Genomic DNA, 26,411 nt, shown 5'->3' with positions numbered 1-26,411 from the left:
ATCATCTGAAATTCAATATATTATAATATATACTTCCATTTACAACTACTAAACAATTAATTTTCTACATTTCTCTAATTAATTCACGTCTGATTATAGATTGTGTGGCATGTGATTGTGGATTAAATTAGTAAAACTGACGTTTGATTTAAGGAATTTAATATTTACTCGCACATGAAAGGTGAGAAATGTGAAAGATTTGCATTTGCTTAGTGGAATATATAATTGTTACTCAGAATTTCTTTGGACATTAACTTGCATTTATGAATATTCATTTTTTTTCCTTATTTCAAATAAGGATGTGCTCATTCTGAGTGGAACCGAATATTGTATACAACAATAATCATAGCTACCTCACCAAAAACGATATGGCTATGAAGAAAATAGAGAGTTGATTCTACGTTGCTTGAAAGAAGTTTGAACAGAATCGTGGTATAGTGAAGCCCCATCAAAAGACGTATTCCGTTTGGGTCCAGCAATTTATTCGAACTTTTCTTCTTTCATTGGCTTTAGAAACCCTTGCTGCAAGAGAATTATTTTGTTGAAAACTTGTAAAAAAATCGATGAGTATTTCCACACTATTTCAGAATGCTTTTCAGAGCAAACTCGCCAACAAGATAATTCACAGTGCTCTGCTATCCATAATCTTTGTTCAATGTGATTGAATTTAAACGAATCGTGTGCTCAGTTAGATATTTCTTCAAAGCTCCCTATTTTTTTCTTGGTTGTTTATTTTTCGCGTTTTGGCCAAATTCTCCACGATTTTTGCACAAAGGAGTTACCTTAGAGGAAGTTAGATCGCTCGAGTTTTCATCCAAAACATGTTGCCCTCTCTAAAGATTAGATTAGTATAGTCTGACAGGCCGCAAAGCTACGCATAAACCAGTTTTGGTGGTTAGCGATACCAGATGGAGTTCCGTCAATGAATGATGAGTAGTCTTCCTTTAGGAATATCAGCGGTTAACGCAAATTTAAAATAAAGTTATTTAACCTCACTACCAATACCTCTACACATTTTTCATAGTGTGGGGCGCCCAAATTATCGAAGCGTGGTATTGCCATTGCAGGATCCCTCCAACGCGCTTTTATCTTTATTGTCATGATCCCGTCCAGATCATCAAATAGACAGTGCATGGGTTTACCGAAGTCGGTCATGTTTACAGATGACAGTTTTATGCCTTTCTTGGCAATATCCCTTTACGTCCTGCCATCCTGCTACCCAAGACTCTTTTGACCGATATGTAGAATGAGGTTTTGATTACTGCCTGACTGTCTCTGTAGATGTTAACTTTAGAGTAATGGTGGTGCAGTGCACCTATGCTTGAAATATACCTTAAAGCAATTTGAGGAATATTTTGTACCCCTTGTACAACAACAACAACCTTTTCATCAAATTTTGGCATGCGTTTTTAATGGGATCTCAGTTTTGAGGAAAATCATTCGATTCCGTGAGGTATGGTACGATTGTCCAACATTTCGAAAAGTGTTAACCCTACTTTATATTAATTTTGCTCAGTCTAAAATTGAACACACGATCCATTAAGTGATTGTCACGCACTCAACATTTCCAAATAATCGTAAAAATCGGGCATTTAACAAGTGACGATCTTCTCTTACTTTCTCGGAATAATTTACATCAATAAAGTAATAAATCTCCACTTTAAGTAGTCCGTATATGTGTGCATATTAGTATATGAAATCAATGCTAATAATGTGGGTTAAAACTGTGCACAAAATTAATCAATTTGACCTTGAAATGGAAAGGAATTTTACCTAGAACTGCACCTAGAAAACAAACAATGACCATAAAACATTTCAGCAGACAAAGTATAATTCTTTTCTTTTTGAGACGTTTCTTCTTGCCGGTTTCTACAAGTCATTTCGCTTAAGGAATATAATCGCATTACTAAATATGCGCGCACAATGAGTATGTAGTAGAGGAGATGAAGACGCAAAATAATAGCATTGGTAGGAGCAACAATTTAAGGCCAATAATAACACAAACACACAAGCATACATGTGTATCTTCTGAAATATCTCTGTGCTAAAATCACCATTACGCTCGTACTCCTGCTAAACGCTTTGGTATGGACACTGAAACGACGCGTTACGGTGCTGCGCTGAATATATATGGCTAAGTATGTAATATATATGTATGTATCTATGTTGGTACAACATATAAGACGATTTCGACGATGACGATATGAAAGAGCAAAACACACTCAAGTGAAAACAAAAACTTGATAGGAGCCAATTAAAAATTTATAGAACTTTTTGTGCGTTTCTAGACCTGTTAATAATACTAATTATTTATGATTTTGAACACGGATAGTGGATAGCGAGCGCGCGCGTCGCCAACAAGCAGCGAAGCGATTTCAGCTGACATGATGAAAACACGGACGGGCGTATTGAATGTATGGGAGTAAGGCGAACTATCCGTTTAGTCATTTGGATGAACAATTCCACGCACACAAACAAAATGCCTGATACTAAGTTTATATGTATTTGTGTATGTATGTATGCTTGTTGGTGTGTGCTTATAGCGAACGCTTGCAAATTGCTATTGGCGTCGTAGAATCGTTGAATAGGCGACTTAAAAGTAAATACCACAAACGAACGTTAAAAACTACAACAGCAACAACAGCAAGTCTAAAAATACACAAACACACACGAACGCATGCGCGCGCAAGCTATAATGAAACAACAGCGAAAAGGTTTTGAAGCCGCGCGTAGCGGCCGAAAAAAGATTATAAATGCCTGCGTTTGTCCAGAACTGTTTTACAGTTTAGCATTGAACTCGGCCAAGAGTTCGCAAAAACTTATTCCAACGCCAATATTTGCTGAGCACAACACGAGTGCGCGACCGTGCCGCGTAAGGCTGATACGTAATATCGTCAATAAAACGCTGTGGCTATTGATGTGTTAAATAAATTTGAGAATTCAATTGCAACTTTTCGATTATAAAAAAAAATATATATATTTGAAATTTTTTTACCATTTTGTGATTTTTAACGAACATTTGCAGTAAAAAACGGTCGCGCAGCGCGTTCAGCCAAAAACACACACAAACATACATAAACGCGTCTATAATAAATTGCCAAGTTCGTCGCTAAAGTCTTTTGTACTGCACGCCGCGTCTACATAAATCAAGTGTGTGCTGCAGCCGAGTGATTCCACTGCACTTATTTTGTGAACAAATCAACTAAGTTGCTGTTAGGTGGCACAAAATAAAGTGGCGCATAGCAACCGATAACCAAAAAGAATCAAGAAAGAAATAAAATGTTCACGACGCAACAGTGTTTGGTCCTTGTGGCCGTACTCTGCAGCAGTCTGCTGCTCACCTCGGCGGCCAGCTCCAATTTTCGTACGTTTCTGCCAAATGTCTTATTATTGTTGTTGTTATTGTTTCTTTTCTTTTTTTGTAAATTAAAGGCATGCTTTCAGCCTGCTCGGCTCATTTGATTTATAGTTGCAGTTATGTTTGCCATAACGAAATTCGCATTGTACTCATGTATTTTGTTGTTTTCACTTTTAGCCGCTGATATACCGCGCTGCCGCGTCGCCGACACAGACTGCATAACGCGCACTTCAACGAATTTGGTGCGCCAGTATGCACGCACCGGCTACCCACCGGCGGCTTTTCCAATCATTGAACCCTTCATTGTGAAGCGCTTCGACATTTCAGATGGCCGTACCGGCTCGCTGAATTTGAAATTGAATTTCCGTGATGTGAATGTTGAGGGATTGTCTGCCGTTAAGATTGATCGTGCTGTGTGAGTTTTTTTATTTAATATATATATTTTTCATTAATTTATTATTCGTACAAACTTAATTTGTATGTGTATGGGCGGCTTAAAAAATGTTAGTTTGGAGGTCTCATTGAAATTTCGTACGCGTTGCGCGTTGCGTTGTGCGCCAAAAGTGTTCTTCCGCTTTACTAAGAACACTGGGCAGTGGCTATTTTCAAGTGAATTTAGAATCAACTAAAATTTGGGAAATTGTTGACACTGATTTTATGTTCAGATATGAAGGCCATTATTTCGTAAAAAATATCAACAGAAAATCAATCTTTCATGGGGTATTGAGTAAATTAAATTAAATAGGTCTCATAATAACGATGAAACATTAAAATCGTTGAAAAAATATAAAAATTCAGTTTTGGTTTGCTTTAAGTATTAGGCCCCGTTTTAGATTAAAAATCTGCTTTCAGTTTATTTTTCGTATCAAAAAGCCCTATAGTGATTTTTACACTGTCCGCATGGAGGATTTGTCAAAAGTTAAATCGTTTTCTTTTATCTGCTTTAACTTGCGTCGAAATTTGCACCCTTAATTTGCAAAGCAGTAGTCATGCACTCAAGATATTTAATTACACAATTCAATAAATTCTATACAATTTAAACCCCACCAATATATGTAGTGCTATCCTATGATCTTTTATCAGTTTTGATACCTGTATTCCATCCTTATAGAATCCCTTTGAAATGAGCAAAAATGCCTATGCAAAAAATAGTATATTATTTGAAACTAAATTGTTAAAATTTTGAATAAATATTTAACTGTTAATTCAATTATTACTGCATAACAACACAAAAACTATTCAGGAAGTAAACAATACCTACTTGTTACTTCGTTTTGTCATATCATATATGTTTGATTTGTAAACAGTTGAAACACATCAAGTATAAATAAATAAAGAATTAAGTTATCTCACTTTAATGTGGGATCCCGAAACGGTTATTTTTTCTTGGGATACAGACAAATACATTTAAAATATAATACAGAAAGAGGTTAGACTTGGGAGAGACGTGTATTTTTTTACGGAAATATTTTTTTGTATTGAAAGAGAGGCCTAATATATCACTACATTTCCTATAGGAAAAATTTTCAGCTTTTTACTTAATAAAGATTTAAATTTGGGAAACTAATATTAATAATAATGAATAATTTAATGTGTTTTGATTTTTTATCAAAAAAATTAGACATATTTGAAAAACTAAGCCATTTTTGATAATCAGTGAAGTTTTTAGTTGACACCATTAATTATTTTTAAAAACTTTTATTTACTTTGATGAATAAAAACGAAACTAATTTTCCGCAAATCGAGTCAGATAAAATTTGTTTAGAAGCAAATATGTATAATAACTCAGTTACCAAACTAATGCTCTATTTGGGTCTTGCTGGTATTTTTAGAATTTTTGGCTTATTGATTCTTTGAAAGTTTCCTCGTTTTTATTTTTTCAAAATCGAAGTAATACCTTATAATTCTTTATTTTCAACTAAATTCGCTTCTTTATGCGAATTAACTCGATTTTGTTGTGCCATAAATAAAATAAATTCTCGTCAGTTCGCTTAGCGCCCACCCTAATGTGAATACATATGAGGAATTTCATAATACGATTAAGATAAATAATTAATTTCCATTTATGCCATATCATGCTTACTTCGACATTCAAATTTGAAATCTTCTTAACGCTGTTAGTAGGAATACCCGTGTAACCACTATTTAGCTTGTCACAGGTTCAAAGTCTATGGCGAGTATTTAGAAAAGTAGTGGAGAGATTATTTGATTATTATACTATTTTTGCCAATAAACACATATGTTTACATATTCACACGTATTCACGTGCAACAATTCTATACATGCTCTAATTGTATATGTTTATTGTACAAATATGTCTACAGAATTGTTAAAATCAATGGATCTTATTAATTATCGCCTCATTTCAATTGCAATAATATCGAAATCTAGGCCTAACAACTTGCAAACTTAAATGTATTTATGTTAAAAAGTTCTTCTTCGCTTTGAATTTATCCATGAGTGGTTCATTAACCTGTTGTGATGTTTTATTTAACAGCTGAGAGCACTGATTTGTTTGCTTTTAGGCTTTTTCAGCTAGTATTTGCATGCGAAATACATTGTCTTCACTTTTAATTAATTTATTTTAATTTTATGCATTATTTACTTTATATTTGTGTTGTATTTTATTATATTTTTGTCCATTCGCGTTTTGGTAATTATTCCATAATGGAACTAACATTGCAATTGTTTAGTTCCGTAATGTAAATGTTATAAAGGGGAGCCATATCAATTTAGTTCTGGAGTTAACATCTTCCAATATTATTATCGAGTGCAGTTCTTATTCTTAAGTTTGATTGGGCTGCTGTTCAATGCATTTTTACATAACTGTTAAAGTTTGAAATAAAACCAAATTATCAAAAAATTTGCTCCAATTTCATTCTGCTTAGAATTCTCAATATTTCTTTTACAACACTTTAATATTTTTTCATTATGTTTTACAGTGGTTTCGATCGCGATCCAGCCACGAGCAAATTTGAAATGTACGGTTCATTCCCAAAAATCGTGCTGAGCGGTAAATATGTCGCCGATGGACGTATTCTAATTTTGCCCATTAAAGGTGACGGTGATGCCAACATTGTGCTGCACAATCCCAAATTCTCTGTAAAATTCAAGCCCGCACTTCATCCCAGGGATGGCAAAACCTACTTGAGCGTGGACAAACTGAAAGTGTTGGTGGAACCAGAGAGGTAATAATAAATCTTCGTGTATATTTAGTGACCACTTCAAATAATTTATTTTCTCGCCACAGAATGAGCATCAAGTTGACCAATTTGTTTAACGGTGATCCCGCACTCGGCAGCAATCTGAATGAGTTCTTGAATCAAAACTGGAATGAGGTCTGGACTGAGCTCCAACCCTCCATACATGTGGCCATTGCTGAGGTGGTGAAGAGTATATTGCAGACACTCTTCAAGCGCTTCGCCTATGAAGAAATTTATGCGGACTAAAGGAAGAGAACTCTATCTACATTGATTATGTATGTACGTGTATATGTAAATGGGTCTAAAGGAACTCTCATGCTATATTTCACAAGCAGTTTTATTCTAAATCGGGTATTTTAATTTATTTTCATATTAAGTGGTTGTCGAAATTGAGCGTTTTTTATGTATGTTGTGTTATTGGAAATAGCAAAATTTTTATCGTGTTGTCAGCCTATGGAAAATTTTGTTTGTGTGTTGTTGTATTTGATAAGAATTTCTAATTGTAAAATAAATTTTAACAAAGTATCATGTGATTTTGGCTTAAAATTATGTAAAATTCGTAAAAATTTTATACCAACAATAAATTGATAAGTAACTAATCAAATGGGTCAAAACAAAATTGAGATTTGTTGTTAGTTGTTGAAATTATATATTTACATATATGCCAGCAAAGCTTGCAGTAAGAGCAACCGAAAATGGTAATAAATTTTATGAATTTAAATATGTTCTCCGATTTATTTTACAATTTTGACTCTCAATCAATGGCTACGATTTGTTTACTTCGACCCGGTTTCTCGTATATATATCTGTGAGTGGTATTGGGTGGAATCTTTTGCTTCCACCAGCGATCTACTAAATCCTTCGCGCTTTTGTTTCAGTTCTGAAACTGCAGTCTTTATTATATTTGCTGATAGTTTTCAGAATTTGCTCTGGGTTATCTTAGAAAAACTTTGTGGGAACTCATGTTCCGAATAAATCTTTTTTTTATTTTCCGTCCCGATCTTGTATATTTTGTCATAGTTATAGTTGATACCTAATCCACAATTTGTATTCCTTTTTCCCATTTTTTTATTTAATTCTCGACTTTGAGTCTCTGTCTCCACCCGATGTACGTACGGTCGTTTTTAATAATTGACGAATGCCAGGAGTTATATTTGCCTAGCATGTACTACCATTCTGCGAACGTTCTCTATGATATTTCTAGTTTTTAGCAATCCAAAAGAAGCTGTTGCGTTAGCCTAACAGTAATTTAAGAAAGATATTTCTTATTCACAGAGGTGACAGAATATTGTACTCGCTGATCATTAGCGATCTCTTCCTTATGATTATCCAGTTTTTGAAATACTTTACTGGTATCGGTATCAAATTGCAACCAGGGTTTCAAATAATATCTTCAAATAGATTTCGAAGGCTAGATTTTATACCAGTACAAAAAATGGAGAAGTCGTTCCAAAAGAAGTAAGATTTAGAAATTATCCCCCATAAATTATAACTATAAGATTTTTCACAAACCGATGCCCCATCTTTGTTACTAACACGAATTGTATTCACGCACAAACCAAACACCCCAATAGCCGAAATTTTCAAAAGAAATTTAAAATGGGACTGACTCGGAAATGTTCTGAGACGAGATCCAAATACAATCACCCGGAACGCGATCGACTGGAATACAAGGAAGCCAAAGGAAAGGCAGACCCGCTCTATCCTGGAGAAGAAATTGGGACATCGAAATATATAAGCTCCAAAAAAGGTGTAGTCAAATCAAGAGGCTAACACAAGATCGTAACAAATGGAAGAATCTCATTGAGGCTCTTTACTCCACAACGTAGCCATAGGACTTTATATATATACATATTTACTATAAAATGGATACTCACTACGAAGCTGAATTGGATTCAGCCCTACGCTTTTGGCCGTTTTTGATAAATACGCATACCTAATAGATTTTTATACCTTTACTTAATTTCCTTTCATTTAGAGAGAAATCATGCATGAAAATATGTTGTGATTTCTTTTCTACAACTTCTCGCTTCTACATATTTAACTCAAGTCTTAGGGTGCGTGCAGAGTGGCCGCTTGTTGCCGAGCCGAGCCGACTGACGCTTATTGCGAGAACCAATGCGAGAAAACTGGTACTATACAAATTAGTACAAATAAGCGCGAACAGGTCATAGTGGGCGCCGAGCTGGTCAGAGCGCAAAGCTGATTGAATGCGAGAAAACAGTTCCAAAGCGTATTTCAGCGCCGAAAACATTGGTTATTCTGCGAAAAGCTAGTTTTGGACATAAAATTCTTTGGAAAAAGTAAAATTAAAATGAAAATCATATGCTGTCATTCATCATTTAATGGCATTCTTGTTGAACTTTTCTTGAGTACAGTCGTGTGTTTTGGTTTATTTAAAATGAATGTAGAACAATTAATAAGTGAAGTTTTTTCTCGGCCGGCTTTGTGGGATCAGAAAAATAAATGTTATCATAACCGTGTTTTAGTGGAAAAGCTATGGATGTCCGTTGCTTCAGAAATGAAAATACCAAGTAAGTTACATTGAAATTTGTTATATTTTATTCATGCATACGAAATTACAAAATTTATCTCTTATTAATCTACCATTTTTGACACTTGTTTTATTGAATTCTTTTATGATTTTTTCCAAATTTTCTTTTTGCACTTCTTCTTTTAAATTTTCATCTAATCCCTCTAAATCAATAATTATGTTGTGTAGAAGGCATATACATTTTACAAGGAGTTCAGCGAACAAAGGATCCGTTTCAATGGGTTTCCATAATATTCTGAACCTTGCACTTAATAACCCAAAGGCGCATTCAATGCACTTTCTAGCTCTTGAAAGACGGGCATTAAAATATTCATGGTCTTCCGTTATCTCCTTTCGGCTATACGGCCTTAACAAACATTCTAAAAGGGGATAAGCCTCATCCCCAAGAAATACATATGGCACAATTTCTTCACTGTTTGGCAGACATGTATTTCCTGGTACAGGTAGTTCTCCACTTTTTAAAAGATTAAAGATTTTGGAAGAGCTAAAAGTGCCACCATCACTTTGCTTTCCGTATCCACCAACTTCAACCGCAATAAATTTGCAGTTGGCATCGGCAATACCTTGCAATACAATAGAAAAAAAGTGTTTATAATTATAATACATGGAGCCAGTATTTACTGGACACTTGATTCGTATGTGCTTCCCGTCGATAGCACCAATACAATTTGGGAAGTTCCATAGCTTCCAGTATTGCTTTGCAATTTCTTGAAAACATTGTTCGTTTGACTGCGGCATATGTATAGTAAACATATTATCCCATAGAACTTGTGTTGTCTCCTTAACAATAGCTCCTACTGTTGATTTGCCTAGCCGAAACGAAAAAGCTAGTGAGGCAAATGATGCTCCAGTTGCCAGAAATCTAAATAAGAAAGTTAAAACAAAAATTGTTATTTAAATTTATATTATATTATTTGTATAAATTTTTGTATATTATTGTTTAAATTCATGTATGCATATAATTTTTATCATATTTTTATTATATGGTTTTATTTGATCTTGCAGAGGAAGACTTAAAAAAAAATGGAAGTATTTACGCGATCAATTTCGATGTGAAGTACGCAAAATTCCAACTCCAAAATCGGGGGATGCCGCATCACAAATTACTTCGAGTTGGCCTTATTTCAATTCTCTACTGTTTTTAAAGGACCAAATGAAATTCAGAAATTTAAGTGGTAATTTAAAAGCGTCAAGTGTAAAAGCTACCCAAGAAGAGGTTGTATATGAAGAAGAAATTGAAGATATTCTCAACACTTCACAAGTCGAAGAAACAAGAGATCTGTGCGACAATGACGAGTTCAGCTGTGAAGTTCCATCGAAAAAAAAAATACCTCTAACAGCACTGCCCAATTGTTGGAAATTGAAAAAAGAAAATTGGCACTGCTGGAAAATAAAAAAATGGAAAAAAAGACTGTATTGGATGAAGATGAAGCATTTTTCGTAACTCTTTTGCCGCATATTCGGAAGTTGGACCCAGAGAATAAATTTCTGTGTCGAATGGAAATGCAAAATGTACTTTATAAATACGTGTATGCAAAAGTTAAAAATATGCCCACACTGTCCAATGAAACTTCAAGATACGCGCCTTTGTCTTCACCAACCAGCGTTTCTTCTGAAAGCTACCAGATAAATTCTTTAGACCTTAGCACAACTCCTTGTTTTCAACCGATCTCATTTACCACAGTTGAAGGTACAAATATACCATCAACTTCATCATCATTGGTTCCAGACCAAAATACAATGGAAACTGAATGAATGAATTTAATACAATAAATACAAATATATAAAACATAAAAAATTTCTTACCTGAGAGTTACTATCAAGCGTTCACATGGACATATTGGTACTTTAATAAAATTACTCCACTTCTTTTTTAATTTATCACCAATCTTTTCGAGAATATAGTCGAAAGTTTCAATACTCATTCGAGTATATTCTTTAAACTTGGCAGGATATTTTCTTAAATCACTATATAAGTGATGAAATTCTCCAAATTCACTTCGTTTATCATTTATTGGATGTTTTCCAAATGATTTTTTGTTGATAAAATACTTTAAAACAGTAGCCGAAGCTAAATACTCATCATCTGACGAATCCATATCTTTTCACTTCAATTTCACAAACACGAATGAACAACAAACCCAAATGCATACAAACATACATAAAACACAAATAATAGATAAAATATCAGCGCTGATTCTCGCATCCACTATGCACACTCAAACTTGTTTCTCGCATGAGCAAGTTCTTGCAATAAGCGTCAGTCGGCTCGGCTCGGCAACAAGCGGCCACTCTGCACGCACCCTTAAGATTTCATATCAGGTGTAAGCCAATTATCATCTGAATAGAATTACATATAGTTGAAGCAAATATATATTCACGTGTGTCAACGTTTAAATAACATGTTTTAAGCACCCTACTGTGATTAATGTAATGCTTTAACAGTTTAAACTGTACATTTTTAATATGTGCAGAATTCTACTGCGTTAAGCCAAGAAAGTTCGATTGCTGCGATGTACAAAAAACGTACTACTGAAGAAAATATTATGTTTACCTCAGTAAAAATTACAGTTGTTCTGCTCACTTGTCGCACTGTGGTGGAAACTGCTGGAGCATATGGAATCAAAATATAGATTAAAAGGATTAAAGGTTCAATGCTAATTTATGACAAAACTCAGGAAATTATATATCAATGAATTTTGAAATCAATAGAACTTTGAAATTCATTCCGTTTCTTCTTGAGCTCAAGCGGTACATATATCCAGTTAGCTCGGCAAACGCTGCTCGACAAACGAGACTAGTGAGGCTGTGAGATCTTTGAAGGTTTAAACCCGTGAGGAGTTTTTAATATATTTTTAAGAATTTTTTGGCATTACAAAGGACCTGCTCTCATTGATGTTTATGTGGAATCAGCATCGTAACCTATATTGAACTGAAGTAAAATATTTGAATATGTAGATATGTACATAATCTGACTTCACAAGGGTTAAGCTATACTCGTATTACAAAATGTCACTGTAACTTTTCACGCGTTGAAACAAACAAACAAACATTTTCAACAATTCATTATGAATTATTACTTTTCTTTAAACATGTCAATAACCACTTAATTACTTCAGTTCAACCTCGGTGTTATGCAACATATCGATATTGAACAAAACGGTACATTTATATATGTAAATGTTAGCAACTACATATGTTAATATGTGGCGCGCAAAAAACAGTGTTAGAATTGAATTCTCTATTAATTTTTTGCTTTTAGTTAAATCAATACTAAATCAAATGGCTGTGATTTGTCAGAATTGTCGCCAATGCAATGCGCGGCGTGCTTCCTACATACTCAGTACCTCTGTACTAAAAACGCTGCAAAGTCATAGTCGTGCCACCCATGTGGTCAACTTGCAGTCCCAAACGGTTTTTGTACACACAATGTACGATTCTGTAATCGATAATTGAATTCTTTCTATAATTTATTGCATTGATTAGCATCAAATGCGACTCAGATGATTAAGCGACAATTAGCGACAAGGTAACGTTTTAGCCAGTCTCCGGCTATATAAAAGTTTCACTAACGCAAGTTTAAATTTTATCTAGATTTAGACGAGTTGAAGTTCGGTTAAGTATTTTTATAACGGTGAAATTTATAAGGATGCGTATGTCTAAAGCTTGTGCAAACGTGCTGAAAGCAACTTGCGCTTTCATTCTAATATCCTACAGTGCAGCGAAGCTTCGTAAGTTTCTATCAATTTGTGTGATTGTCATTCATAGACAGCAGGAAGTATTATTATGGAGAAAAAAATTATATGGATTTGGTGGAAAATTCTAGTGACTGACTGATTTGAGTGAAAGTATATCCTGTTTTAAAAGAATATAATGTTAAGTAACAGTGTTCAATTTTACGAGTGCCCAATAATCGCTTTCTTCTCGGCAAGTCGACAAACGGCAACGATTGCTCCTTACAAGTGATAATATCCAGCCAACTGTTGTTAGATATTAATCCGACGAATAAAAAACTAAAATTTGCACCGAAAGTATGAATTTCCGTCATTACCTCGAACATTTTATAAAAAGCTTTATCGTTGTTGTCATTATCCAAGCGTGTAAGCTCTTAAAGCATGTTGATCTCCCCAGTAGCTATCTCCACACAACTATTTAGAGAACTTTTTTATATTACAATAAAAACAATGGACTTTTAGATAAATTCCTAATTATAAAGTGATATTTTGTTCAATGGAATAAAAGGATAATATATATAAAGAAGAATAAAAAATATTTGTGCCATTAAATTTCTAGTCAATAGAGGATTATTAAGCTTAAATCATCTATACTAATATTATAAAGAGGAAAGGTTTGTTTTTTTGTTTGTTTGTCTCGAATAGGCTCCGAAACTACTGAACTGATTTGAAAAATTCTTTCATCGTTGGAAAGCTATACTATCCCTGAGTGATATATATAGCCTATATTAGTTAAAAAAAAAAAAATAGGGTTCCTTACCAAAACTCGGATAATGTAAAAAAATACCAAAAAACTTTCTTTAATCGCGAATGCTGCGAAAACGATTGAAGATATAACAAAGTGATGTACTACAATTTTGTAGAACTTATCATTATCTACAAAAAATGTCGCGACATCATACCTCTAACTATTATAGTTTTGTCACAATAAGCGATTTTATATAAAAAAATTAATTAAAATACCACTACTTGAAAAGGCTCTTTATTTATACCTTAGTATTAATCCTTATCGAAATAAATGATTTATTATTTAAGATCGCTTCCTTCATATAACTTTTTGAATTATTAGATTCTGACATACCATTCAAAAGATATCACGAGTTAAAAAATTTGAAATTTTTGAATGGTCCTGTGCTGAATTAAAAATAATTGTCGCTTGATAATAATATAATATAACGATTAAGGAAGGGCTAAGTTCGGGTGTAACCGAACATTTTATACTCTCGCAATTTATTTATTTAAATTTATTTATTTTATATAATACACAATTTGACCCACCTATCCGTCATATATATTGTATAAAGTGCATTGAAAGTTGGAGACCATAATATTAGGTTAGAAGCACCGAGGTCCTCGTGTTCGATATATGGGGCCTTAAAAACCTATGGTCCGATTTCGGATTTTTTGAATGGGGCTGCCACACTATTAACATAGTATTTGTGCAAAGTTATACACCGATATCTTCACTAGTACTTACTTTATTTATTGTAAAGTAAACGATTCAGATTGTCTTCAAAGTTCTGGTATATAAGAAGTAGGCGTGGTTGTGAAGCGATTTGGCCTATTTTCACAACATATCATTGGGATGTAAGGAAACTATTATAAACCAAGTTTCATTGAAATCGGTCGAGTAGTTCCTGAGATACGGTTTTTGACCCATAAGTGGGCGACGCCACGCCCATTTTCCATTTTGTAAAAAAATCTGAGTGTAGCTTTCATCTGCCATTTTTTACGTGAAATTTAGTGTTTCTGACGTTTTTCGTTAGTGAGTTAACCCACTTTTAGTAATTTTCAACCTAACTTTTGTATGGGAGGTGGGCGTGGTTATGATCCGATTTCTTTCATTTTTGGACTGTATTAGGAAGTGGCTAAAAAAAAGGAGGGCAGAAAGTTTGGTTTATATAGCTCTATTGGTTTGCGAGATATGTACAAAAAACTTAGTAGGGGGTGGGGCCACGCCCACTTCCTCAAAAAAATTACATCCAGATATGCCCCTTAATAGTACGATCCTACATACCAAATTTTATTTCCATAGCTTTATTTATGGCTTAGTTATGGCACTTTATGTGTTTTCGGTTTTCGCCATTTTGTGGGCGCGGCAGTGGTCCGATTTTGCTCATTTTCGAAAGCAACCTTCCTATGGTGCCAAGAAATACAACAAGTGTGCCAAGTTTCATCAAGATATCTTAATTTTTACTCAAGTTACAGCTTGCACAGACGGACGGACGGACAGACAGGCATTCGGATTTGAACTCCACTCTTCACCCTGATCCTATGGGAGGTAGGCGTGGTTATGATCCGATTTCGCCCATTTTTGGAATGTATAAGGCAGTACCTAAAAGAAACGATTCCAGAAAGTTTGGTTGATATAGCTCAAGCAGTTTACGAGATATGTACAAAAAACTTAGTAGGGGGTGGGGACACGCCCACTTATCCAAAAAAAGTACATCCAAATATACCCCTTCATAGAGCGATCCTTTGTACCAAATTTTGTTTTCATAGCTTTATTTATGGCTTAGTTATGGCACTTTATGTGTTTTCGGTTTTCGCCATTTTGAGGGCGTGGCAGTGGTCCGATTTAACTCATTTTCGAAAGCAACCTTCCTTTGGTGCCAAGGAACGCGTGTTCCAAATTTCATAAAGATATCTTAATTTTTACTCAAGTTACAGCTTGCACAGACGGACGGACGGACAGACAGACATTCGGATTTGAACTCCACTCGTCACCCTGATCACTTTGGTATATATGACTCTATATCTAACTCGTTTAGTTTTAGGTGTTACAAACAACCGTTATTATTACTCTCTTTGCAACATGTTGCGAGAGTATAAAAATGAATTGCTGTTCGTTTATGCCGCAAAAAAAAACGAGTACGGCCAAACCGATCTGGCTAATTTTAGTCTTGAAATATTCGTGGAAGGCCATAAAAAGATTAGAAAGTAAGTAAATATGGAAAAATTGCGAGGAAGATAATAATAAGAGAATTTTATTCGAGTTGAGAAGAAAAATATAAAAAGAGAAAAGAAAAAAATAATATTTTGAAGGTTATCATTGTTGCTTTTTTAAAATATTTTTGTTATTGTTCAATTGTATAAGATTGTGCCGATAGCCCAAAACAATTTGTAACAAATAAGGAAGGAGGGTCCAACCGAATATTTTATACTCTCGCAATCTATTGATGTAATTTTATTAAGATAACACACAAGTTGACCTATATATTCGGCATAAAGTCCAATAGAACATCATCGTATATAGTATATGAGGGCTGATGTAATTCCAGAACCAATTTCACTCATTTTCACCACCAAGGTTAACGGGAATAGGGGCAACTTGGCACCTGTTAGTAGGAAAACAAACGGCACATTCGGCCTTGAAATTACTCCTAAATTGCAAATGAACGAAACACCAGTCGGCAAAATCGCCAAAAATAGCGCTATAACGAAGATTTTCCAAATATTCAAGAAGTCGTTGGAGGTACTGCACAGGACTTTAAAAGATCTTGATTGTCGATAAACGTTTTTGGTGGAGCCAGGATTCTGTTAACAGGTGCTTTACGCCAGACTCTTCCAATTATTCCTGGATGAACTGTTACTAACGGGCTAATCGCATGCCTAAAATCATTTAATTTGTGGCGACACATAAAGAATCGCCAATTAAAAGCTAACATATGAGTGTTTTTGCAACAATATCAAATTGCGAATGTAGAAACAGTTGGCAGTTGACACCTCGATGGATTAATAGCATTTCCAACAGATTTCTGTCACTTCATTGACTCGAAAGAGAAGTTTTCCTGACATGAAACCTCAATATGATAACCATAAATGACTTATTGAATGACCTATATTGGTGGTAAAAAAAAAGATATCGATGATCTTAATGCGACAATTTAGAATTTCGGTCCAAGAGAGTTGACACAGCTACAAACCAGGATGACGTAGTCAATTATCCCAAACTATTTTAAATTGATTGTACTATCACCACTTACTTTGTAATTAAACGTAATGTGAGTTGTCATCATGCTGCATAACATAAATCAACCTCGAGTAATCAATATCGTCGCCGAAGCCGAGATTGGACCAAATTAATTTAATGTGTGTATACTTTAGCCACAAAAATGTGTGGCCGGGTCTGCTAGTATTTTATAATAATTCTTTAAAAATTTCATTTGAAACTTAAAAGTGAGATTAAGTAATGTTTTATTTCCATTCTCAAGCTAATATTAAAAAAAAATAATAATATTATAATACAGTAGTTTTCCGAAATAATGAATATTATTTTTAATGAAAACCGCTTATAACGAAAAAATTAAAAAAAAAAACCAAAATCGATTTTTTGAGCCATGGGATGACCCCTTAAGGCAACATTTGATTGTCTTAAGTTGTTATTTTTTAAACAAATAATTTAATAAAATAATTTAGTATTATTATATTTAAATTTTCGGATATTTAACTCATTCTTATTGAAAAACATATATCTAAGTGAGTACTCTAATTAACGAACAATTTGATATAACGAACTGGTCTGAATACTGCTGTAGTTGAAATAATTTTTTAAAAACACATTTCAATTAGAGAACGTATATAAATCCATATAAGTTCTTTGTCTCTGGTAAATTAAAAACAACATTACATTGCATACATTTAGGCGTCAATCAAATGTATTTATTCACAATTAAGGTATATAAGTAACCGTTCACAATAAGCAAACAAGTTTTTTGATTCTACGCGCAAACGAACGTGAATACAGTAATCCCCGCTTAACGGAATTCATTTAAGTGAATTGTACTGCTTAAATATCTAAATGAGAGGATATTTTACATAAAAAAGCAAATCTAGCTACCAAGGCAATTCTGTTCCGCAAATGTTCAATATCGGTAAATGGCCAGCAAGTCGCGACTACCCGAAACATCAATACATTAAAAGATTTTTCAAGGAAATTAATGTATACCTGCAGCAATATGCTGAACCCTATAACTAAGAATGTATTTAACGATGCCCCATGAATCGAAGAGTATTCTAAGTATAACGAAAATTTTTGTAGAGCTCCGTGCTAATTAACGTATAATTGAGTCGACAGTTACTTGCTTACTTACTTTCCGCTATTTACCGTAAATGAAAATCTACATCCTTCGGATTGGTATTATACCGCATATACAGCGAGCATGATTCATAAACCACATATGTATCTATATTAGAGCTCTTGGTATTCGACTAATCGACTAACCGAATTAACCGAATAGGGCATTATTCGAATAATAATATTCGGTTTGCACTATTCGGATAGTCGTCAGTCATCGACTATTCGATTAACCGCTCATTTTCGACTATTCGGTTAACCGTTCGTTGTCGACTATTCGAATAGTGCAAGTTCATTAATTTTCTTATTTTTATTGAAAAAAGTGAAACATTAAAACTAACAAAAAACTCGCTATTTTTTTATGACTGGCATGCCAAAACTGTTGTTGTTTCACATGCAAAATTAAAATATGACAGATACAACACTGCGTGGTATGTTTCTTGAGTTCGCTATTCTATACCCCTACCCACTTGCTGCCGAATTTTTTCTGTTTTTTGCGTCATATGCCTAGTACTGCAGTAACCGGTTACTTTTTGGAACCGGTTTTTTTTGGGACACACTCGTGGCAGTGTGGGTGGTCGATGGGTGGGGCTTTGGGGCATTTTGGGACAAAACTTCGACGAGTGGGTAGTTCGTTTTCTGTGAAGAACCGGTTTTTTTGGGTCGGTCAGTGGTCGGTTATGCTCGTGCCCTTCTGCCCGAACACTTCTCAACCGATTTATACCGCACATTGTATATATCTGGAAAATACGGACCTATATCTGGAAAATCAAAGGCCTTTAGACTGCAAACAATTTTCATGTATTCGAATAGTGACAGTATAACTAATCGAATAACCGCAGTAAAACGATTATTCGAATAGTCGGAACATTGCGACTAACCGAATAGTGCTAACCGGTTAATATTCGTAAGAACGGTTACAAACCGGATATTCGAATAATCGGTTTTCAGGTTATTCGAATAATTTTAAGAGCCCTAATCTATATAATAAAAGAGTTACGTGTTTTTTTGTTTATTTATAAATTTTCTCATAAATAATAATTTAATCATAACCAAATCACGCATATAAGCTAATTAGAAACTTAAAATGTTTAATTGCATATTATTAATTGGATCATTACAATCGTGTATGTTCTTGTGTGTACATATAGATAGTATTCATTAAGGTGTTCGGAAAATTATTGTTGTCCTCTATTCTTAAAAGTACCAAAGTAGTTTCCAGATCTGTTGATTGTGCACGAGGAATAACTGTTCTCTAACTGGGAACCAACGGTAAAAGAAATTGTGGGCGCATAATAAAGCTAGAAAGAGGTTTTTTTTTTGTTATCGGAGGGGGAATCTTCGAAAGATACCGTCAGATGGTATGCACGATTCATATTGGTCGCTACGGATCTTTGGGACCTTGCTCATTATACACTGGGCTTGCGGACCAATACGCCTACGTACTAAACCCTTAACTCCGTCGTCATTACTTAAAAATCTCCCCAAAAATGCCGTTAAGCATTATTTCGTGGAGCTAAGCTTTGCCATTTAGCTTGTCAAGTCTACCTATCCGGCCTACGTCACATTATTCCTTCTGCTTTCGCTGCGTTGCCACTCTTTCCTTCTGAGCTCATGCATAGCTAAGTTCTAACTTTGTCCCAAACCAGCTTCGACTGGAACAGGTAGTGTACGAGATTTTCCGGCTTCACTCGATCCGTTGTTAAGTTCTCTATATCAGATCTCTCATTTTCATATCTCGGGCACGAAAAGAAGACATGTAAGGCATTTTCTACACTGCTGCCGCAGAAGGAGCAATACGTTTGGTCATCATGGCCATATTTGCATAGATATTCTCTATAACAACCATGCCCCGTCCAAAACTATGTAAGGTATAAGTCAGTTTCGCCATGTTTTCTATTTACCCACGTTTTCACACTTCTAATCAGCCTATGGCCACACTTCCTGCCATTCGTTTAGGCTCCTTTGTCTTTCCTGTTTCTTCTCTTCAGTCCATTATGTCTGGGGGCATGATACCTGCAATGACTCCAATAGCCTCATGCGATACGAACTATCTTTCTTGCCTTATCTGCATATGATTTTTGCCGTAGCGCTGTCCCCCATATATGTTTGTAGGTGCGGCGTACATGATTATGGCTAGGTCCACCAATGTTGACCATTATCCTCGTCAGCACCGCTGTCGCTTTTTCGCAGGCCTTGTCTATATGACTATTTGAGTCTTGTAATTTAATCTCGAGTCTATCATTATTCCTAGGTATTTTAATGACCGTTGTGTTGTAATGTTAAATCCATCAATATTGAGCGTGGCAACCTCCAGTTTCTTCCGGCTTGTAATAAGTATTCCTTCTGTTTTTGGCCTGCTAGCTGCAGCTTTGTCGCCGTAAGCCATTCTTTTATTTTTGTCGCCGCTTGATTACAAAGTAATCATTGGCTTATTTCTTTCGCTACTGTTGTCACTGCGATGTCATCAGCATATCCAATAATTTGTACCCCTTTGGGTAATGGGAGGCGCAGTACTCCATCATATAAGACATTCCACAAGAGCGGGCCCAGGACAGAACCTTGTGGTACTCAACTGCATAGTTTTGTGGTCCTTCGTCTGTGTCATAGTAATAGTATTCTGACCGATAGGTAATTGGAGATGATCTTCAACAAATAGGGAGTGTGTTCTTAGCTTCAAGGGCTCTTATAATGTGGGGCCAATAGGCTCAGTTAGGTTATACCCGAATAAATGTGTGCCTGAACAGCTTAGTAGCTATACCTCATTCAGATGGGTGAATATTCGGAAAACCCCTAGTAGCTTTTAGTTTATTTTCCTATAACACATCCTTATTTATTAAACCAGACCGATAATCTTATTAAATATTTATAGAATAATTTATTGAATAAATATTTTACAATAAATAATAATTAAAAGTAATCATACAATAGTTAACGGAGCAACACGTTTATAACATTATAATTGACCCTTTGAATCTTTTTTCACGCTCTTTTATTTATGAAGTGCCATGTTTGAATAACATGTTATTTGCATTTGCCGAGTAGTCACTCATTACCTGTTTCAAGATTTGTTGTAGTTGTATCAGAAGTCAAGTTTTGTAAACCATGCTCGGAAGAGAGAAGAGAAAATATTTTAATGGAACTTCTTGAAATATTATTTTCTTCTTTTGTCTTCCAAACTAATGTTGTAGTAGTTAAACCGAAAGTGGTCAAAATTCCGATATTTTTAATGTAAGCTTTATATGATGGATTGATTTGACGCCCTATGTTTCACCTAGAAACTACGGGAACATAGATATATATAAAGGATCTACAAATCCTTGGAATTGATATTTGCTCAGTAATGTCGTCTATTTTATGCAGTGGTTCATTGTAGAATAGAATATACTATTCTCCGAAGAGTAGTCCTCGTAATTTAAAAAAGTATCACGCCCTCCCTCCTTCGAGAGGAAATATATTAGACAATAAGGTTATTAAGCTGATATCTAAATCTTACAGTATAGACAAAGAAACAATATATGACAATCAAACTGCAAATATTTAAGGAGTAAAAATACTTTTTTTTATAAAAATAGTTCATAAAATTGAGTGCCCAATCTAGTATTCATCACATTTCTGTTAACACAAAACTATTTCGTTATTTAAAATATTTTGAATTCGCTCTTAATTACAGCCGATGACATAAAAAAATGTGTTGCCGGTGATGGCAAGTGTATTATTGAGAACATAAACACTGTGTTCGCTAAAAAGTATGAGGGCGATGAAAGTTTCGGCTTACCCAAAATGGTACCACTCAAAATGGAAGATGTTGTCATTAGTCGAGATTCTGTGAATCCTATAGCAATTCAGCTCTCGCTGAGGAACCCATTTGGATATGGCGTCAATAACTTGAGAGCAAGAAAAGTCAAGTCAGTTTGAAAAAATAATGCAATTAATAGTAATAAGAACTGTTATAAACATTGCTTTACACAGAGGTTTCGGCAAAAATCCAGAAGGACGTCACGAAATCATAATAGCAGCACCTTACTTAACGATGTTATCCGATTACAAAATTGATGGTAAGGTACTGATATTGCCTATTAAAGGCGAGGGCAAAAGTAACATCACACTAGGTGAGTGCCACCACAAACTATTTGTAACTGTATAAAAATAATTTTGAGTTTCTTCAGTGGAACCTGTGATCAGAATACGCATAGACGCAACTTCGCGCAATGAGGATGGCAACACATTTATGGATATTAAAGATTTTCGCATAGAATGCAAAGTGAAACGTATGGAAACGCATCTCGATAATCTGTTTAACGGCGATAAAGCTTTGGGTGAAAACCTTAATAGTTTTCTAAATGAAAACTGGCAGGAAATTTATGCCGAATTGAAATTACCATTTTATGATGCGATCGCCAAGGTAATGAAAGCCGGTGCAAAGCAAGTCTTCAGCACGACTCCTTATAATGAAATCTTTCAAATATAAAATACACTAGGTGAAATTGTAAAATTGCATTAAATATTAAAATTAATATATATAAATATATACATGCAACTGTTAATGTAATTTGTTTTTGTTTGTTAATAATGATGAGACAATTAGTAATATTGACAGTGGAACAATTAAATATGCTGCATGTAAATATCTTTATTGCACTATCATTAAAATCTTAATCACGTAAATAAATATATAGTACTTAAGTAAATAGATTTGCATACAAGATAGCTATACTTCTGTAATTGTTATGTGAAGGTTGAAGGAAAAAGTATCGTCAATAAAACAGTAGTCCGAAACATTTGTATTACTGATATTGCCATTATTATCAAATCTCAGAGGCGTGCGAATCGAATAAGCAACTGGCATAACAGATAAAATAGACAGTGGTTAAACCGTTTTAGCGAGCTAAGCGCTTACTCACTTCCACTGAATTAAGCTAGATGACGGCTAATATGAATGGGTGATATTAATTAAAAATTATTAACTGATTCTTAGTGAAACATTTTGATAAACTTTCCTTAAAAAATGTACCTGTAAATGTAGTGTATCTCAGAAGCTTTGGAGTATGGAAAATGTTCCCGGGGAGTTAACATTGCCTCACGAGATTTGTCCTAGGATATGAAGAGGAAAATTGTTAAATAAAACTTAATTGAAAATAAAATTCTGAAATGAATCCAATTTTACACTGCTTTTTGTAACAGGGCCTTCGCTAATCAATAACTGATCTAATATTGATGTGAGTAAAATTGCTCTCATATAAAGAAATGGTTTCGTGTGTTATAGTTCTTGTTGCACTCTGTCACCATTGTAGTGCTGAAATAAACTATTAATATGGCAGATGGAAAAAAATTTCGAATGATTCTTAAAAAAAAGTATGGACCAATATTGGCAAGGAAACCACAATAATCAGTAATATATTCTGGATTCAAGTAAGTCTGGTGAGTCTGATCAAGAGTATTCCCTCTCATTATTAATTGTATTCGTTAAGACAGAACGCGAGATTTGGCAATAAATTTCAACGATTTTTAATATTTTTTCGATGTGAGTCTTTTCAAAGTTTATTTACTATAAACATTATACACATACCATGACGAGCTGATATGACATGTTGACCTGACTTTAGAAAATTATGTGCACCTAAGAAAGCACCCTTTATATGTATAACGGCGTGTTCTATTTAAAACTATTTGTTTGAAATATGTATACAGTTACAAAAACTGGTAGTTAACAAGCACTATTCTATATGTATTTATATTTCACATCTCGTAACACATACATACACGTATCTTATGGAAGTCAATAAGTAGTTAAATAACCGTAATCATTAAAATATATTGATAGAATAATTGGTACGAATACATGAATCCACACATATGTATGTATGTACATAATGTATTGCATATGCACAAAATAATTACCGTTTTCATATAAAAACTAAGCAAGATTTCAACAATTCTCATAGTTTGATTCAGATCATTTGCGCATCGATATCGAGCCGGATAGGGGCGAAACACTTACAATTGTTAAAACAACACGGAGAAAGGACGAAACGATTATCAACAGTTATATAATTGAATAGAAAACCGTTGGTTATACAAAATGTTTATCCGAGACGCTTTTATAACTGTGCTTGTGTGCTGCTTTTTACAATTTAATAGTGCGGAATTTCGTAAGTGTTCGATGAAAAAGTTGAGAATAAAAAAATATAATAGTGAAATATTGTCGAACCGTTGAGTGAGAACTAAAAATGTTTTTACCGAGTTTAATACTTTGCGAAAATATAAAAACACATAAGCTTCCATAACTTTATTATAATTCAAACGAAAACTGGGAATAAGAGGATTTTAAGTCTTTTTTCTTTCGATACCATGCAAAGTTCTAGCAAATGGATGACATTGCATATACATACCATCCTTTTTTCATGGACACATGAGATGAAAACCCAAAAATGTTCACAGAGGGACGACAGCTCTGAGCTTAAGATTAGATTAAGGTTTAACAGTGATGAAGTGACATCAAACTCAAGCTCCCAAACTAACAAGTGCTTAAGGTCACGTCTTAGCTCTCTAAGAAACCACAAAACCATAAAAATTACAAATATTACTATTCTCAAATTACACTATTGAATAGGCTTTTAACTAACTATATATTGTACATCCACCAACTTAGTATTTAAGAGAATATTAAAAAAAATGTTTTTAAACACTTTGGATCACTTAATATATTTTATTCAAATATTTAAAAACTAGGAATACCTTTAAAAACTTATTTTTATCACAAATAGATAATACATTTAAAAAAGATATTTACTTTAGTCTTAGACGTATAACGTTATTTTAGTCCATGGTTTCCGACTTCTTCATAAAATGTTGAGAAAATGGATAATATATTATAATAGATATCATTACTTTATATTCGTATATACATCTGTGGTCTAATTTTCATTATCTTTCTAAAAATATCTTTATGATCTACAGCAAACGATCCGAAGCCATGTAAATTTGGAGACGACGATTGTTTACTAAAGGCAGTCAACTATTATTTAAGTGAAAAAAATCAAGGTGAGTCAGATACATACAAATTCATTATATGCATATATATATTAATATTTAATATGCTATTGCTTAGGAGACACCTCGATAAATCTGCGTTCAATCGATCCCATTGATGCCGGCACATTCACACTCAAACAAGGCGCTGATAATCCTGTGAATATTGACTTAACATTTAGCAACAATAAAATTTATGGTGTCGCTAATGCCACAGCTTACAAAGTTAGGTGAGGTGATCGATAAGAAAACTGAACAAATATTATATTTAATAAATATCTTTAATTTTTTTTCTCTGTACAGAGGCTTTGGCAAAGATCTCACGAAAAAACACGAGATACGCTTCAAGGTACCGGTGTCCAGCTTGGTCGGCGACTATAAAATACAAGGACGCGTTCTGATATTGCCCATTAGCGGTTCGGGCAAAAATAATATCACTATGAGTAAATTACATTTATCACTTTTACAAACACTTATTAAATATAATAAAATGATTTCGTTTTTAGTTGATGCTGAATTTATACTACAATGGGTGGGTGTGCCCGTTGAGAAGGATGGCGCCACTTATATGAAGACCGACAAATTCAGAACCCATGTTAAGCCCAGTAAGGTGTTCTTCGATTTTGAAAATCTCTTCAATGGTGACAAAGCTTTGGGTGACAATATGAATTTGTTCTTAAATGAAAATTGGAAAGAAATTTTCCAAGAAGTTGATGCGACTTTTTCCAAAGAATTATCCAAGTTGATGTCAAGTATTATCGATCAAGTTTTTGACAAAACACCTTACGATAAATTATTTGTAGAGTAAACTGGTTTATAATAAATAGTTTTATTGAAAATTACTTACTTGAAATCCCAAATAACAAAATAAAATAAGCTCCTAAATTATATATTTGAAAACCAAATTAAAACATTCGTAGAATACATATATAGTATATATGTAGAATACAAGAACCATAGAATAGTACACGAGGGTAGTAATTTTTGACAATCATAATTTAAGGGATAAGTTCGGGTATAACCGGGAAGTTTATACGCTCCTCTTTTGCAGCACTCAAAGTTTTGGAACGATTTTCCGCATTTGTAAAATTATGTGTGAAGACTAGACCAAGCTCTAGACCGAATTCATAACATATTGACTAGGGGCAGATCTATACCCAAGAACCTGCTTTCACCAATTTTATTATTGTAACACACAATTTTATCTATATATAGTAATTCCTTGATTTCAACTATTTTCACAGCAACATTATATGCGAGATTATCCGTTCACTTAATTCATCTGAAAATATATCGCATATTATCCGATATATACGATATAAAGCCCCAATATAAGACATATGGGACCTAGGGGAAGTAATGAACGGATTTAATAGATTTTTGAAACAGAGGAACAGAAAAAGGATTTTGATAATCCCTCTGAATTCCTATAGATTATCTGAGTGTTCATCAG

The 26,411-nt window shown here is 34.1% G+C and overlaps 3 protein-coding genes across 3 annotated transcripts; 2 read left to right on the top strand and 1 right to left on the bottom strand.

Moving 5' to 3' along the window:
• Positions 1-2,781: 2,781 nt before the first annotated feature.
• On the top strand, positions 2,782-7,282 carry LOC105213114 (protein takeout). The gene is made up of 4 exons (XM_011185685.3): positions 2,782-3,364; positions 3,536-3,773; positions 6,301-6,546; positions 6,609-7,282. The coding sequence occupies exons 1-4, from the start codon at positions 3,280-3,282 to the stop codon at positions 6,805-6,807; spliced, it is 768 nt and encodes a 255-aa protein (XP_011183987.1). The 5' UTR covers positions 2,782-3,279; the 3' UTR covers positions 6,808-7,282.
• Positions 7,283-8,615: 1,333 nt separating this feature from the next.
• On the bottom strand, positions 8,616-11,519 carry LOC128922141 (uncharacterized). The gene is made up of 2 exons (XM_054231765.1): positions 10,922-11,519; positions 8,616-9,977 (listed from the first exon to the last, which is right to left on the bottom strand). The coding sequence occupies exons 1-2, from the start codon at positions 11,212-11,214 to the stop codon at positions 9,116-9,118; spliced, it is 1,155 nt and encodes a 384-aa protein (XP_054087740.1). The 5' UTR covers positions 11,215-11,519; the 3' UTR covers positions 8,616-9,115.
• A 1,168-nt stretch (positions 11,520-12,687) lies between these two features.
• LOC105213115 (uncharacterized) lies at positions 12,688-25,846 on the top strand. Its single transcript, XM_011185686.3, has 9 exons — positions 12,688-12,846; positions 21,600-21,834; positions 21,899-22,038; positions 22,096-22,392; positions 23,989-24,078; positions 24,887-24,970; positions 25,038-25,188; positions 25,262-25,401; positions 25,465-25,846. The coding sequence occupies exons 1-9, from the start codon at positions 12,765-12,767 to the stop codon at positions 25,764-25,766; spliced, it is 1,521 nt and encodes a 506-aa protein (XP_011183988.3). The 5' UTR covers positions 12,688-12,764; the 3' UTR covers positions 25,767-25,846.
• The last annotated feature ends 565 nt before the right edge of the window (positions 25,847-26,411 follow it).

The sequence above is a fragment of the Zeugodacus cucurbitae genome, chromosome 2, assembly GCF_028554725.1.
Source record: "Zeugodacus cucurbitae isolate PBARC_wt_2022May chromosome 2, idZeuCucr1.2, whole genome shotgun sequence".
NCBI lineage: Eukaryota > Metazoa > Arthropoda > Insecta > Diptera > Tephritidae > Zeugodacus > Zeugodacus cucurbitae.
Note: the sequence above shows the minus strand (reverse complement) of the source record. Positions and strands in the feature narration are given on the sequence as shown.